Source organism: Tachysurus fulvidraco, chromosome 13 (genome assembly GCF_022655615.1).
Source record: "Tachysurus fulvidraco isolate hzauxx_2018 chromosome 13, HZAU_PFXX_2.0, whole genome shotgun sequence".
In the NCBI taxonomy this organism is placed as follows: Eukaryota; Metazoa; Chordata; class Actinopteri; order Siluriformes; family Bagridae; genus Tachysurus; species Tachysurus fulvidraco.
Window position 1 is genome coordinate 10,145,798 of NC_062530.1, and position 15,659 is coordinate 10,161,456.

A 15,659-nucleotide genomic window follows, 5' to 3' on the forward strand; every position below is an offset into this window, starting at 1 on the left:
TTTTTCAGCAAATTTGTAAATCTTCTACAGCTTTGGAGCTACAATGTTATAAATATGTATAGAACAAGTAAGAAAAGCTGCTAAAGTAATAAAGTGTAAAGTATACTACATGTCTACGTTATTCCGTGTTCTCCTCAACAACATTTGACCATTTGTACAGACCCAGTTACATAAAATGGAAGAATAAGCCCATAATTCGAGAATCAATAAGGATTTAAATAAAATTGGATTATCATCTGAAATGATTCGTTTTACATCTTTAAACATGAGAAAACTGTACACCTACTAGTCAATTCAGAAATAGTGGGAAAACATTACTAGTATCACTAGTACTACTGGTTTAGTGACATTCTTCCTATTATTTTCTAAATAACAGCACCAGAAAACTGCATAAACTAGTTTGTATTGAGATCCTGAAAACATCAAGAAAGTGGTTGAGGGAGTGGTGTGTGGTTTGGACTTGGACAGGAAATGGTCTGTAATGTTAAGAACAACAACATGCTCCTAACTTTGAAATAATAAAATAAAATAAATACCTTCAAGATCTGAGAGTCTCTGGTTCACTGATGGGTCAACGCTCAAGTCTGCAGATGTGGTGACTGAAGCGGAGGAGATGGTCATCATCTCCTTCTCCGACATCTCCCTCTCGTATTTCTCCGTCACTTTCTTCAGCTCCTCTTGGTGCTTCTCCATGAGGTCTCTAACCTGAGTGCGCATGATGTGTTTCTCGGCATCCATTTTAGATTGGAGGTTTTCCTTCTCGCTCTGTAAGCGTCTCAAGCGCTCATTCAGCTCCTGGATACAAGGAAACCAGTCGGACAGATGAGGTTTAGGCTATTTAGAGAAAAACATCATTTTGCCCTATCGTAGGGAGACTGCTTTAGTGAATAAGCCATTTTTCTTAAATCGTCTTAAACATTTCCATGGAAAAAGAGTTGAACGAGTGAGCATTATTTCTTTTTCTCCTCACCTGGATTTGCTGATCCCTTCCATCTACTTCTCCTTGAAGGACGTCGATCACCTGGGTTTTTCCTAGAAGGACCTCTTCCTTTTCATGCAGTTTCTGTTTAAGAGCCTTCAAAAGCTGTACAGATGATATTGAAGAGAATTAAACCACCACACTCATGTATCCGCAGTGCACTGTAAGCTGTAGCAGCCTGCAGAGGATATTACTAATGTTCTATTTTAGCCCCAAATATTTTAAGGCCCCAAATAAACGTCTTAGAAGTAATTATATTTGAAAATGTTAATCGTGTATTTCTATAGTTTATAAAAATGTGTCAGTGTTAAAACTTGGTTTAAAAGGTTGTTTTATAAATCTAGATAAAACCGGCAATAATTATTTCTCACAGTCTGACTTTCATTTAAATTAAAAATTGTGATTTTTGTTTTGTGAAAAAATTAATTAATTATAAAAATCACTCCTTTAGCTTTACACTTTATTCTTTAGTCTCACCCAACAGCTTTTCTGTAAATAAGTGCCTCGAATCACACCAGCAAGTCCTCATCACCTACTAAAGAACTGGTGTGGTTTAATGCATTTCTACAACTAAAAACTAGACGGCATTCGTGCAAAATCATCACTTCGTATAAATAAATCCATGACACATTTTTGAAAGCTAAATAATGCACCTTTCTCAGTACAGTACTGATGTATATTGCTCTGGTAGATATCTTAAAAACATCCTTAGTGATGAAAAGAAGTTCTCCAGGCATCCATGTCTTACCTGCTCAAGATCTGCACTAGCGTCTGACTTTGCTGCGAGTTTAAAAAGCTCCTGCTCGTGTAACTGACCCAGCTCTGTTAACCTGTTGTCTTTTTGTAAAATGATGTCCTTAAATGTCTGGATCTGTAATCAGGAAAAACACAAAGGTTTCTGTGTTGAAGCTATTGCTGAATTTGTCATTAGTACAGATTACAGAATAGAGACTAAAGATTAGGTTATTTAGGGTAAACTAAATAAACAGTGCATGATGGATAGAACACTGATTAGTAGAGCACCCAGGAGACGGTTTAAAGAAAATCAAAAAAACAGAGCAGCTCACATTTTGTTTGTACATGTTCTCCTTCTCCTCAAACTGAGCTCTCTCTGTGACCAGCAGCTCCCTGAAACTGTCGCTCTGCTCCTTTAGGAGGCTGTACCTCTCTTCTCCATCTTCAACTTTTCTCGTCAGGTTTTTCACCAGCATCTCCAACTCCTGAAGTGCAGCTTCCTGAAATTATTCAAATAGTAAAAATTAGTGCTGGGCAACAATTAAATATTTTAATCGCGATTAATCGCATGATTTTTCTGTGATTAATCACGATTAATCGCAGCATGCGCAAAATTCAATAATGAAATCAAAAGCAGTGTATTGCGTAATTTTATTCATTCAAAATACTGCTGTATGAACAAAAGTGCAACAACATTTGGTTTGTCAAAACTTTAAACAAATAAAGTGCTTTTTTACAGCAGTTAAAAGTTAGTAGCAGTTAACACTTCTTGTAAATCTTAACTTAAACATTAATGTAATCAAATTAAATATAACATTAACGTATAAATAAAACATTAAAACATTAATGTTTTTTTATACATTAATCACTTAAAGGAAGGGGCCAGTTATAATGTTATGATCGAGGTTTCTTTTTCAAACTAAACAAAACATTAACATATAAATGCATACATATTAATAATTAAAACATTAATGTTTTGTTTAGTTTGTAAAAAAAAAAGAAAAAAAAAAGTCCAGAACCTCGATCATAACATTATAACTGGCCCCTTCCTTTAAGTGATACTTCAGACTCAAAGCACTCCGATGATAAGACAATTCAGCTTTGCAGTGGTTACAAACAGCTTTAGTTTTATCAACTCCACCGTGTGGAAGAGGTTTAAAATAAAAATGTCTATTTAAGATTTCGGTACCTTTTTCCATTTTTCTGTCCGCACCAGATATTTTCTGTTTCGCGCTGTAGCACTCTTAGGCACACAACAAATGCTTTCATTGGTTGAGACGCGTGATGACGCTCACCCCAAGCAGCCAGTAGCCTACTGATAAACATCCCACCCCTCCCGTGACCCAGTCTATCTATGTGTATTCAAACGCAGTGAGCAACAGACTTTCAAAATAAAAAGTACGTTTATGCGCGATAAACTAATTGTCGGTGTTAATTTATTAATGCATTAACGCGATATAAACGCGTTAACTTGCAAAGCCCCAATAAAAATATAATAATAAAAATGAATATCGGCATCTGTTACATTTACAGCATTTGGCAGACACGACTTGCATTATCTAATTTTTGTACAACTGAGCAATTGAGGGTTAAGGGCCTTGCACAGGGGCCCAACAGTGGTAGCTTAGAGGACCTGAGATCGAACTCACAAACTTCCGATTGGTAGCCCAACACCTTAACCACTAGACTACCATATGCCTAATGTGCACAAATCACATTACAACATCCTTAGTTGACCTTTTTAGTGAATAGTCATCTTCTACTTTCGGCTTTTCCTGTTAGGGCTAACCACACTGAATCATCAGTTTCCACTTAACTCTATCCTCATCCTCCTCTACTCTTGCACCAATTACCTTCATGTCCTCTTTCAACACATCCATATATCTCCTCTTTGGCTTTCCTCTTGACCTCTTACCTGGCAGCTCCATCTCCAACATCCTTCTACCAATATAACCATCTCCCTCCTCTGTACATGTCCAAACCATCTCAATCCAGCCTCTCTGACCTTGTCCACAAAACAGCCAACCTGAGGTGTTTCTCTAATGTGCTCGTTCCTAATCCTGTCCGTAATCGTCACTCCTAAAGAGAACCTCATCATCCTCATCTCTGCTACCTCCATTTCTGCCTTATGTCTTTTCCTCACCACTATAGTCTCTAACCCATACAGCATAGCTGCTCTCGCTACTGTCCCTTAGTGAATAATGAATTAACATAGTAAATCTTAAATGGTTATTAATGCTAATTTGTCAATGTAAAAATAAAAGGGAGTTTTTCCTCACCTTGCTTTCTGGTGTTACTTGCTCCACTGTTTTATCCGATTTGGCTCCACCTAAGGCCATCTGTAAGTGAATGATGTAGTCTTCTTTTTCAGCCAGGCGTTTGTCTTTTTCCACCAACATGGCATCCATCTCAGAACCGCGCTCCCTCTGGGCTTCCAGTTCATTTGTCTAATGCATAAAATTACACAAGAGAAACATGTGTAGAAATGTGCCGGTGCTTTTGTCCTCTAGGTTAAATAGGAAAAAGCTGCTGTACCTTTAGATGCAGTTCCTGATTTCTTTGTGCAAGCTGCTGCTCCAGGTCTTCCAATTTCCTTTTAAGCAACAAAATTTTTCCTCTGCTGGCTCCGGTGTGCTCCGACTCCCCGGATTCTCCGCTTCCACTCTACACCCATCGGTTAATGGTTATTAAAAAAAGAAATCAGCGTTTTAGCAAATGTGAGTGTGGTCTACACTGACATAATGAGAATACTGAGACTTGTAACTAAATATTATTTTAAAACTTCTGACTTCCTTACAGTTCACCCGGAACAGTAAAATCAAGTGACATCTTGACACATCACATCTTGACATTCTTCCAGCAAACGATTACACAGAACAGTCTTTCAGTTAGTCACTCTGAGGTGATTATGTCAGCATGATGTCAGTATGCATGCTGGATAAAAGAATGAATGCCTGACCCTTTTTGTATAGAAATGAAAACTGGTGCAAAAGCAATAAAGTGTGGAATAAGTGAAATATTGAGCTTTATTGCCATTCTTCTACACGCACCGTATACAGAAGAAAGAAATGCCGTTACTACAAACCGAGGTGCGTAGGTAGAAACGCGACAAGTAACAAACGTCAACAGTGAACGATAAACAGAAATTAACGGTAAACTTTTACGCATCGTAAGAGCTACAGTGTGTTAAATTTGAGGTAGGTGTGAAGTATGAGGTCAAAATGTAAGCAAAACAAATAAAATAATTAAAAAACAATGTAGATTAAAGTGCAAGTGCACAGTCAGAGGTGACTGTATGCAAATGTGTGCAATAGTAACAGTTACTCCACCACTCAGCAATAATCTCATCTCTGTCCCGACAGTTTTGTGTGTGTGTGTGGGTGGGTGGGTGGGTGGGGGGGGTGTTAATTAGCATTAGCACCGTTACCCTTTTGAGTTGTGGTGGCTCCCCCTGCAGTTTCCTCAACTCCTCCAGCTGTGAGTTTAGAGACGTGACCTTCGCTTTGTTCTGTAGCCGCATCTTAGACAGCTTCGCGTCGCACGCCTCCTTTTCTCCCTGTAGAATATATAAAAAAGGAGAATTTTATTTCAGCATGTAGATGTTAATAAATATCACGCTAGTTTCCAGCACACCCTTTACACATGACCGAGTCCATTTTGCCCCTTAAAGAAATGGTGAATGGAGTTGTGTGTAACAAACAGAAGCTTAATAGTCCGAAAGGATGATAAGTCCTAGTTTGACCCCCTTACATTTTCTCAGGCGAGCGCTAAGGCTGCACGAATAACCAAAACGCTCATCTTTACTATACTGTGGAATGTGAGCAATTCTCTCTGGTTAATCTCTCACAGCAATGAAAGATTAACCAGACTGCTGAGAGACGTGCAGATATCCACAATGCTCCATTATTACTGTGTTTAGCTTGTACTTTGCTCTGCATTCCACTAGAAGGATGTCTGGCTTTCCAAGCAAAATGCGAATGTTCCTGCTAAATAATAATACGACGACCGGCAACAATGTGACATCGCGTTAAATACGACACTAAATCTAAATGCAGTGCAATATTCTGTGTATCATTCTAACTAGCTGTGCATCTTAACTCACGAGTAGATCACAAAAATATAAATAGTTCGTAATAAGATTTAAAATACTACAGACTATTGTGTAATGATCAGAGAATTTAATCCTCTAAAAGGCAACAACTGAAACCAATTAATGTGACTATTATAAATCAGACATGATTCATATACTTTTATTTATCAGAAATCGATTGCAATTAAACGACACGTGTGTAAAACATAAATTCAGCTTTTTAATATAAAGTAATAAAGTAAATATTCTATATATTAGTAAATGTTCTAGTGAGGTGATGTCCCATTAACTCTTGTCCTTTTAAAACTTGCTTTTCGACATTACCATGTGTCATGCATTAAGGCAGGCCTACTCTAGATTACTATTACAAACTGCCTCTGGAACAGTAAACTTAAACTTATGTATTTTATACATCCAGTATTACATACTCATCAGTTCCTTCACAATTTTGCTAACTAATGACAATAACATGTAGTGCGGTGATTACCAATGGGAGTGAAGGCGGTACAGTGCATGTTATCCATGGTAAAGAGCACACACTGCTTCTCCTACATCTCTTTTGACGCATAAATACCAACTGAAAAACAGTGTCACTATGGAAGCCTGGTGACTTCACAGTAGAGGTCTTCTCGGGTCTAAAAAAATGTACCCGACTCGAGGTGACCCGAATCATTTTTTACCCGAACCCAACGTGCATAATTTATTTATTTATTTTTTTAAGAAAGACCTGACCCGAGACAAACCCGAAAAAATTTGACCCGAGTCCAAACTGTTGGCAATTTTTTTTAACCCGACTGGACCCGAATGTTGCGTAGCTCTACACTAAAGTAACCTCTACAGAGTGAATTCAAAACTGATTGACAGGTCTGTTTCAACGAAAATTAGCTTACCACCAGCCACACGTCACCAGCCACATGTCACAAACAGTCTTGGCAAACAGAGGAGAGGTTGGAAAAGAACTCTAGTCGATGCACACACACGAGATACAGTAGCTCGGGTCTTGTCGGGTCCGTTCGGTAAAAACACATTCATTTTAAATTACCCGAGACCCGATGCCGCTATTATTATACCCAACCCCTGTCCGAGGCATACGTGAAACTTTTAGACACGAACCTGCTCGGGTCTCAGGTCAGACCTCAGATTTTTGGATCTAAGTGGACCCATGAAGACCTCTACTACACAGTACAGCGACCGGTGACCTGCAGCCTATGTATGAATATATCTTAAATAGGAAACCCATGGAGGTATTTAATTCAGGTAATGAACTGTAATTACTGGTAAAAGGTTGTGCTATAAGCAGAACAAAATGTATTGACATTCACATCATTAGGCAAATGAGCATTTGGCAGCTTGGTGGTCCTGGGATTCAGACTCACAACCTTCTGATCAGTAGACCGACACCATAACCACTGAACCACCACTTCCCACCTTTGCTTTGTGTTGTTATATTAAAACATATAATCAACCATCACAAGGCATCACACTGCCACACTAATTACTTTCCTATAACAGCATGTATTATTCCATACGTGACAAATTTACATGAATATGAAATGTACACAATGTTAATGTGACGTTAATGACACGCTCACTGGATCTGCATCTCATATTTCTTTTTCTTTTCCTAGTAGGTAGTAATTTAGAGCTGATCACCTTGAGCTGTTCATCTTTAGTGTGCAGAGCTGCATCTTTTTCTCTGATCATCTCCTTCAGCTGAGACACGAGCTGCTCCATCTGAGCCAAACGCTCCGTCTCCTCAGAGACAGAGGGTTTAACAGCACCATCGCTGGCCTGAGAGACAGAGAAAGTCAAATATATAATAAAATACAAAGACAGACAGAGGGATTTGTGCTGAATGTAATGGTCACTAACCATACTCACATGCAGCCTAATTATTCAGTATTACTCTGAGTGACCGAGTGCAATGATAAAACACACCACAATAAGACAAGACGATGTCTTTACTAATATATCTGGATGATGCAATGACGTGAGAGCACATGCACAGTTTTCAGCAATGTTGCATAACATTATCCAGCCCTTAATGGTACTTCTTTAGCAAAATGAAGGTGTTCTTAAAGGTGTCCTCACTATATACTTCATGGCATGTCTGACATCACCCAAACCTAAATATCACCACCAGACCATACTAACGAACATGTAACAGAACTGAATGTAACTGATTACAGTCTAAATCTGACCACAGGACCAACGTTCCAAAGGACTTCCTCCGACCTGTAGTTTATAAAGGACAAAGGGCCCCATTTAGCAAACTGGATACAAACAGATTTAGCAGTAAAACTGTTTGTGTGATTATTCACATGAGAAATGTAGTATTCGTGAAAATCCTGTCTTTTTTTTAGAGAAAGCTTTGGATAATGTTCTTGATTAGCAGTGTTCACACGTAAGAAGAACTGATAGAAACATCGACTGATTAAATCTCTCATTAAAGGTGGGGTCTCCGTTGTTACAGAAATGCTTCAGAAAACTGAGTTGGGCCGCCAAACAAAACAAAAACAAAACTAACGTGTAGCCAATGAGCAGAAAGGGGTGTGTTTTGTCGATATGGGCGGAGAGAGTGTTCAGTGCGCATGTGTGACATTAGCAGAAAGCGGTTTTAACATTGAAATGGAGGATGAAAAAACAAAGAAAGAAAGCGAAGAAAGGCTTACGATAAGGCAAGAAGCAGGACCGTGTTAATATAGGATCAGCATCCAAGCGCTGGAGAGAACTGAACGTCTTCCGCATGAAACAGAGCTAAACCTTTCACAGTACAACACACAGTACTACGAAATCACATTTGTATTACCTTAGTATTACTCATTGAGTTCATTTATTGATAAAAATATCCCCTCGGTCAGCTGCCCCAGCAGGTTCCGCCATAATAGTTATGCTTGTCTGGTGTATGTGTGGGCGGAGCTATCAAAACAGGGGTGGGACCCATTTGGGTTAGGGGCGTGTTTGTTTTGGTGATTTCAAACGTCAACATTGGCTTTCAAACAACGGAGACCCCACCTTTAAGTATCTGTAAACACGACGAATTCACTTGGATTTAAGAAACAATGCAGAAACAACACACACATACACACACCTGCTAAGAGTAAAGCTTGCTAGTGTTTGATTTTACACACAATATACACACACACATACATACATTATATATATGTGTGTGTTTGTGTGTTTGTGTGTGTGGTGTGTGTGTGTATGTGTGTGTGAGATACATCTCACTTGACAGTATGATAGATAATAAGACCAACAAAAAAACAACAAAACATAATAATAATTATAATAATACAAATCTTTTGCTGTGTCTTTTTCCATCATATTTCACAGTGTTAAAGTATTTAGCTTTTATAAACATTTCTTTATAGAGCAAAACTTAGCAGTTCCATCATCACATTTCTGAAGGGGATTTCAGGTAACTTACATCATTTATCCACAAATGCATTAAACTAAGCGTATGCTCACACTATCACTCCGGTCTTGAAATCCTCAGCCCTTAATATAGCTTCAGTCTCCGGCAAAACGTTAATAAACTAAATATAAAACAGATCACTTAAATGTCATTCCTTTATTCTGCTGATAAAAGTTTTGTTGGAGAAATAATTTCACACATTTTTAGGTTATAAGTGATGAGAAATAAAAGTACTGCTTGTATGAGTCAGTGGACCGAATACAGTTTACTGGGGCAGAATTGAATCTGTGTCTCATCGAATCAGCTTCATTTTCATCAGGCGAACAAGCGACAGCAAAACATGCAGGACTCGTAGTAAGCAAACGTAGCACTGAATTAGAAGAATTTTGCAAATCACTATTACAATTAATGATGTGAATAAATCCACTTTATTAAATTACGTCAAGAAAAAAAAATAAATAAATAACCAGGAAAGCAAAACAACACACTGTATATAACCACATGCTAGAACTTAATTTTCACTTTAAGCTGTTGACACGTTCTGATACTCACTCCGGGTGAAGAGCCAGGATCGTCAGAGCCAAACCACTTCAGCATGGTTCAGATCTCAAATCTACAACACAAAGAACACAAATCCGTTATCCTTGTTTTTTTATCCGTTTTATCCTTGTTTTCCTTGTAACAGTTATCTAGTCATTCTGTGCCAATACTAAACTTTCATATAAAGATCACAAATCATCTGATTGTCCCATCAACTCCACCACCTACCGCTTAATATACCATCAACATAAAACCCTGTTCAGTTTTTTATTTAAATACACGTACAACAAACAGTGAAAATAAGTGCTTTTTTAAGTGTTTCAGGAAAAGCTAGGTGTTCATCCGTTGTTTGAAGATAACCGGTGACTCAGCTGTTTGGACATCTAGTGGAAGTTCGTTCCACCATCTTGGCGGCAGAACCTTGAGAGACAGTAGGACCAGTCGAGCAATGCTGGTAGATAAGCTCCATGTGTGCAATGTCACTAGCTTACACTGTGTACTGCACTTACAACATACATTATGTATTGCCTCAAATGGAGCACTAACGTTTTTCACTAAGTGGGAGTATAAATCGCTGCCCAGTTGATAGCAAACATCAAATGTGTGTACGGTGACGCCGCTGGCTTTAGCAGAAAAAGTGAATTTTTTTAAATGTTGAAAAATAAACCACTCAACATGGGCTAATTAAAGACATTTATAAGATGTCATTGAATACATCTTACTTTTTTTCTTTATTATTATAGAATATTATTCCTCACACTGTTTATATGACGAAATGGCATAGTGCATGATTCTGTGATTTGGGACGCAGCGTTGGATGGATGGATGGATGGATGGATGGAACACCAGAATGCAAATAAAATCTTTACCTTCCAGAATCTCTGGAATCGTGCAAAATATTGTTATCATTGTTAAATGATAGAGTCATTTACTATATGGGAGAAAGAAAGGTCAGTGCCTTCTCAGGCTGTAGCCATTTGCTCCAGTTTGTATTGGTACTTTGCGCTGGTTTCCCTGTACTGTAAGTGATGTTTTGTTCTCGCGGGAAGGAAAAGGTGCTTTCCATACAAATGATTTATGTGTCAAGTAATATTTGCAACTTGAATGGAAACACAGCTAATGTCTTTAAAGCGGTCATGCAGCTCTAACACTAATCATCACATGGGTCCTGGGGGATTTCTGTAAACCTGTCGCTCATCAGCATTCGCCCCTGTATCCAAAGCAGAAGTCATGCATTAACACCATCTGTGAGCGATGCCGAGATGGACAGTGGCGTTGTGGAAGCATGCTGAAGTTTTGTGGTCTGATGAAGCAACATTTCAAATAGTTTTGAACAAAATATAAAAGAGGGAAATAAACTTCCGAGCTGTTAGCAAGCTGTCTAGATGCCATTTTTCCTCATGTATGTCCCTGTAAGTCTGAAAGTTTTGTTTGTGTGCATCTGACCAATCAGAGCGAGTTTGTTGACATCTTTGTTGATGTCCCTACAGATCTTGCTCATAGTTATCTCTACCACTTCTACACTGGAATTCTTACTCATCTGATAAAACTGGAGTCTTATCCCAGATTGCTGAACATTTTTCTCTTAATAAACTCTATCAATCTCCCTCTGTGATGTCAGTGACAGAGAGAAATACCTGCAACTTGTGTGCAGTTTACAGTTGTTTCATTGAACACAGATTCGACTGTACACCAAGAGTCTGTATGCAGTCAAATTATTTTCCTCCAGAAACATTGTGAAACAAACTAGAGCTCTCAAAGGTAACACGTGATTAATACAAAATCCTTAACGCAATAACGCAAATACCGCAATAATTTAACAATTAATTCGACATTAATAATTTAACGCAAATAAATTACTGAGACACACAAAGGTACGTTATTAACGTGTTATGATGCTGGGGGCTGGGAGTTTATCAGACCTAGCATCTACAATGGTGCAAGTACCTCTGGTAGGTGGGAATTTCACTTTTAAAAAAAACTTCTATGGCACACTGGATAAACACAAGGTTGTGTACGTGCACTGTAATGAAGAACTGGCCAACCATCGAAGCTCATCGAGTTTACAAGATCATTTAAAAGGAGAACACATCACAGGTTCTACTAGCAAACCAACGACTGCTGGTCTGCTTGCAAAGGACAGCTGTTCAGTCAACAGCGTTGCTGACCAGAGCCTAAAAGAAGTGATCAGGATTACGACTTCTGACTCGTCACATGAGCCATCGTCAAAATCAACAATAGCATCCAGGATTCACAAACTGTACATTAACGAAAAGAAATGCAAAGTAGAGCTGCTCTCCCAAACAGAGTGTTGCTTTGACAGGGGACCACTGGACATCGGTAAACTCGCATAATTACTTGGGTACAACTGCGCATCTTGTCGATAAAGACTGGCACATAGATAGATAGAACTTTATTGACATTGCATTGTACAGGTACACAGCAACGAAATGCAGTTTGGCATCTACCAGAAGTACAAAATGTAGCAGTCGTGCAAAAGTGAAGATAAATATCTAGCATATTTACAGCAGGTGGTATATATGAAAGCATATACAGTAAATAAATATTACAGAATCACAGAACTATGCCTTAGCAGCTGCTTAAATGCCGACTAGAAAGATAAGCTTCTGTGGGTTCTGTTTTAGTTTGGGAAGAACGACTTTAGGAAGAACGACTTCACAAACTTCACGGGACCAAAAGTCTGTCTTTCACAGAAACACCGGAGGAAAACCATGAAAGACTTAACGTCTCTCAGGATATGAGATATGAGGATATGAAATGTCTCCAAATAAACTCTAACACGCAGGCAGGCACCACTAATCCCAGACAATTGACAAAAATAGACACAGCTGACCAACCACACCAATACACACACCCAAACACTAACTCACCCACACACAAACACTGAGATGGCATTAACACAATTCTGGCATAGAAATTCTAACCTTCATATTCATCTACATCTATGCAGCTCGATCTTACAGTGCTCACGAAATGCTACGAGAGCCTGCCAATGACCAATAAAATGACCTCTACAATGACCAATAAAATTCAAGCAATGCCAATGGCAAGCAATGCCAACCCATATCAATCTAAACAGCTGTGATTTTAGAAGAACGGCTAAATAACAGACCACTGGTTTAAACGGAGCTTGGTTTCAGCTGTGTAGGATTTCAGTCAGCACACCATGGATTAATAAATCATTTGTTATTGTATCTTTTTGTTCCCTGTAACTGTAAGAGCAGGGGAAAGAGTGTTGTCTAACTTGAGGCAATAACATCAACCGGCACAGAAAAAAAAGATTCGAACGTGTCTTCATGTGTCTGAGTTCTCGATCGATAGCCGGTTTATATACTGTGCACACAATAGCTGTATGATAAACTGTGCGCTGCAGCATATCGACCTTCACAGTTTGCATCATTCACAGACATTTAAGTCAAAGTCAAGGTTTTGGGAAGGGAACGAGTGCAAACATATGCATATACGACAGCAACACACAAGGGATTGTTTGGAAGGAGAACAACTATAACTGTTCACTGCAACTACACAGACACCGACTACAACTTAACCACAGGATTACTGATGGACATCAAATCACAGCATCTTAAATATACAAACCACGTTCCCTAGCTTTCGTTGCCATATACTGTTTATTCAAGTATTTGTTAATGAGCAGATAGCACTAACATACTTGCTTGTTAAATGTTGTTTAACAAGATTTAAAAACATACTTGCTTGTTAAATCTGAAGGATTTACTACACACGTACTAGACTTGCATTCTGAGGAGGAAAATATGCATAACAGGAAATTATTCACTCATAAAACATACACTCAGTTTGCCCCGCCCAGTTTGTTTACACTGGTCGGCGCGGTTTCTGTTTATTGTCTTTTGTGTATTGTCTTTTTTGTATTGTCTTGTAACTTTTTGTCTGCACTGTCTTTTGTCCTGCACTGTCTTGTTTGTCTTGTCCTGCACAGTCTTGTTTGTCTTGTCCTGCACTGTTTACACCAGGTTGCACAGTTGCCCTTTGTGTGGCTAGGACTACTTAAGTCCTTAGCCCTGTCTTTGTTTTATGTAGCACCATGATCCTGGAGAAACGTTGTCTCATTTCACTGTGTACTGTAACAGCTATATATGGTTGAAATGACAATAAAAGCTTCTTGACTTGACTTATGGGGCGGGGCTTATTAGTTCGAGGAGCTCGTTTGATTGGACGCAATGTGAACCATTTCCTAAAGTCAACATGAGAAGTACACAAGCTTTCCATGTTTAACCCCCCCCCAACACTTTTTTAGACTTGTAGGCACAAAAAAAGTCAGAATGTGTTTATAATAATAATTTTAATAATAATAATAATAATAATGGGGGGTTAACATGGAAAACTTGTGTACTCCTCATGTTGACTTTAGGAAATGGTTCATATTCTTCATGACATGTAAACAGCATTTAAATCCAGACTTTATGCTGATATGATCATGGAATATTGACAGGGATTTATTCTAGGAAATTAAATTAGCATGGAAATGGGAAAATAACAAGGATATAATTATAGGACACACAAAATAAGTCCGAAAGTTAAATCTTGTGTTATTGAAAATACAAAACAAATACAAATAAACTGCTATAGCTGCTTACACACAATACAGTAGCTTAAGTAGTGAGAACATGAGCCTTAGCGTTAGCTAACAAGTGTCGATAGCTCAACACGGTTAACTATTCAACCCTTAATTTAATCGGCTACCTGATATTATTCTCCTAACTGGTGTATTAATCTCAACTAACTCCCAAACAGGTTCGCACCCGTTTTGCAGCAAATTCTTCCTCCTTGGTTACGATTGGCTGATTCCACAGTATAATCCATATTGTGATTGGATAGCATCTTTGACGGATTAACGGAAAGCCAATCGCATCGTCGGAGGTGGAAACTTCTCGAATACGGGTGAGTTAAAAAATACCCTAAATAGCTACCTTAGACCGTAGAACATGAGACACTGGTGAAACGTTGACGTGCCGCGAATGACTTCATTTGGCCCTTACCTGCTTTTTTTGGGAGCATATAGGGCTATATATTTTCTGCAGCAGGATCGTGCTCTCTTACGTTTCCGCAAATATGGTGAAAATTCGGAGACATCATCATGAATTCTCATCTGTCCGCCATCTTTGTCAGGTGGACAAACACGTTTTTCGCGCATGCGTAGAGTAGCTCTGGTCTGTTGCCAAACCCCTCGTACTTGCTTTTGCATTCATTAGATTATTTCATTCGAGGGTTTTTCAATAGGCTGAACATTTTATTCGGGAATCACATTAAAATGTCATATACAGAAGCAGGGTCTTATCGAGGCATGGCGTGACAAAAGCACACTAGTAGCTTCCTTCACAAATATGCCGAATAAATTACTCGAAGCTTATGAAAACCGCGCGCTAGCGACACCTGGTGGTCAAAAGCGTGACGTTTTGGAGGTCGTGTACTGTGTATTACAAACTTTTGTGTAATATCTGTGCATTACAAACTTTCGTCACGCATTATTCTTTACGAAAGAATAGCAAACCAATCGAATTAAACTCCTCAATATTGGGAAGAGTTTGTACTTTTCATTATTTTCCAAAATAAACATTATCTTCAGGTGTGTCTCGTGACGTCATCACAAAGTACAGTACATAAAGAAGAATATGGGTTTCAGTCGTAGTAAAGACAGATTAAACTAATTTAAGTAGTAAAAAATATATTTTTTAATTCAAACGACTGTTTATTTTCTATCTAGGTAAGGGTTATTTCAAGTAGGAATAAGAAGTAAAGGAGCTGATTTGATACCACTGTAATATAATGGTATAATGACGTTGTGTTACCTCTAGATGGCAGTATTGAAGCATTTTATAAGCCCCCTCTTCTTTATTACA

At 38.5% G+C, this 15,659-nt stretch overlaps 1 protein-coding gene across 5 annotated transcripts in view; it reads right to left on the bottom strand.

Moving 5' to 3' along the window:
* Positions 1-15,060, bottom strand: part of si:ch211-220f16.2 (golgin subfamily B member 1) — a 54,269-nt gene extending 39,209 nt beyond the window's left edge. The window contains exons 1-10 of one of the 5 annotated variants that reach the window (XM_047822696.1): positions 14,799-15,060; positions 9,772-9,832; positions 7,458-7,595; positions 5,142-5,270; positions 4,250-4,378; positions 3,994-4,161; positions 2,047-2,214; positions 1,728-1,850; positions 971-1,084; positions 537-795 (exon numbers count right to left, since the gene is read on the bottom strand). In XM_047822696.1, the coding sequence (XP_047678652.1) occupies positions 537-795; positions 971-1,084; positions 1,728-1,850; positions 2,047-2,214; positions 3,994-4,161; positions 4,250-4,378; positions 5,142-5,270; positions 7,458-7,595; positions 9,772-9,816 (1,273 nt within the window). In that variant the 5' untranslated portion in view covers positions 9,817-9,832; positions 14,799-15,060. The remainder of the gene's footprint in view (positions 1-536; positions 796-970; positions 1,085-1,727; positions 1,851-2,046; positions 2,215-3,993; positions 4,162-4,249; positions 4,379-5,141; positions 5,271-7,457; positions 7,596-9,771; positions 9,833-14,798) is intronic. The other 4 variants (XM_047822694.1, XM_047822697.1, XM_027140284.2 and 1 more) reach the window with 4 other exon arrangements.
* Positions 15,061-15,659: the final 599 nt, after the last annotated feature.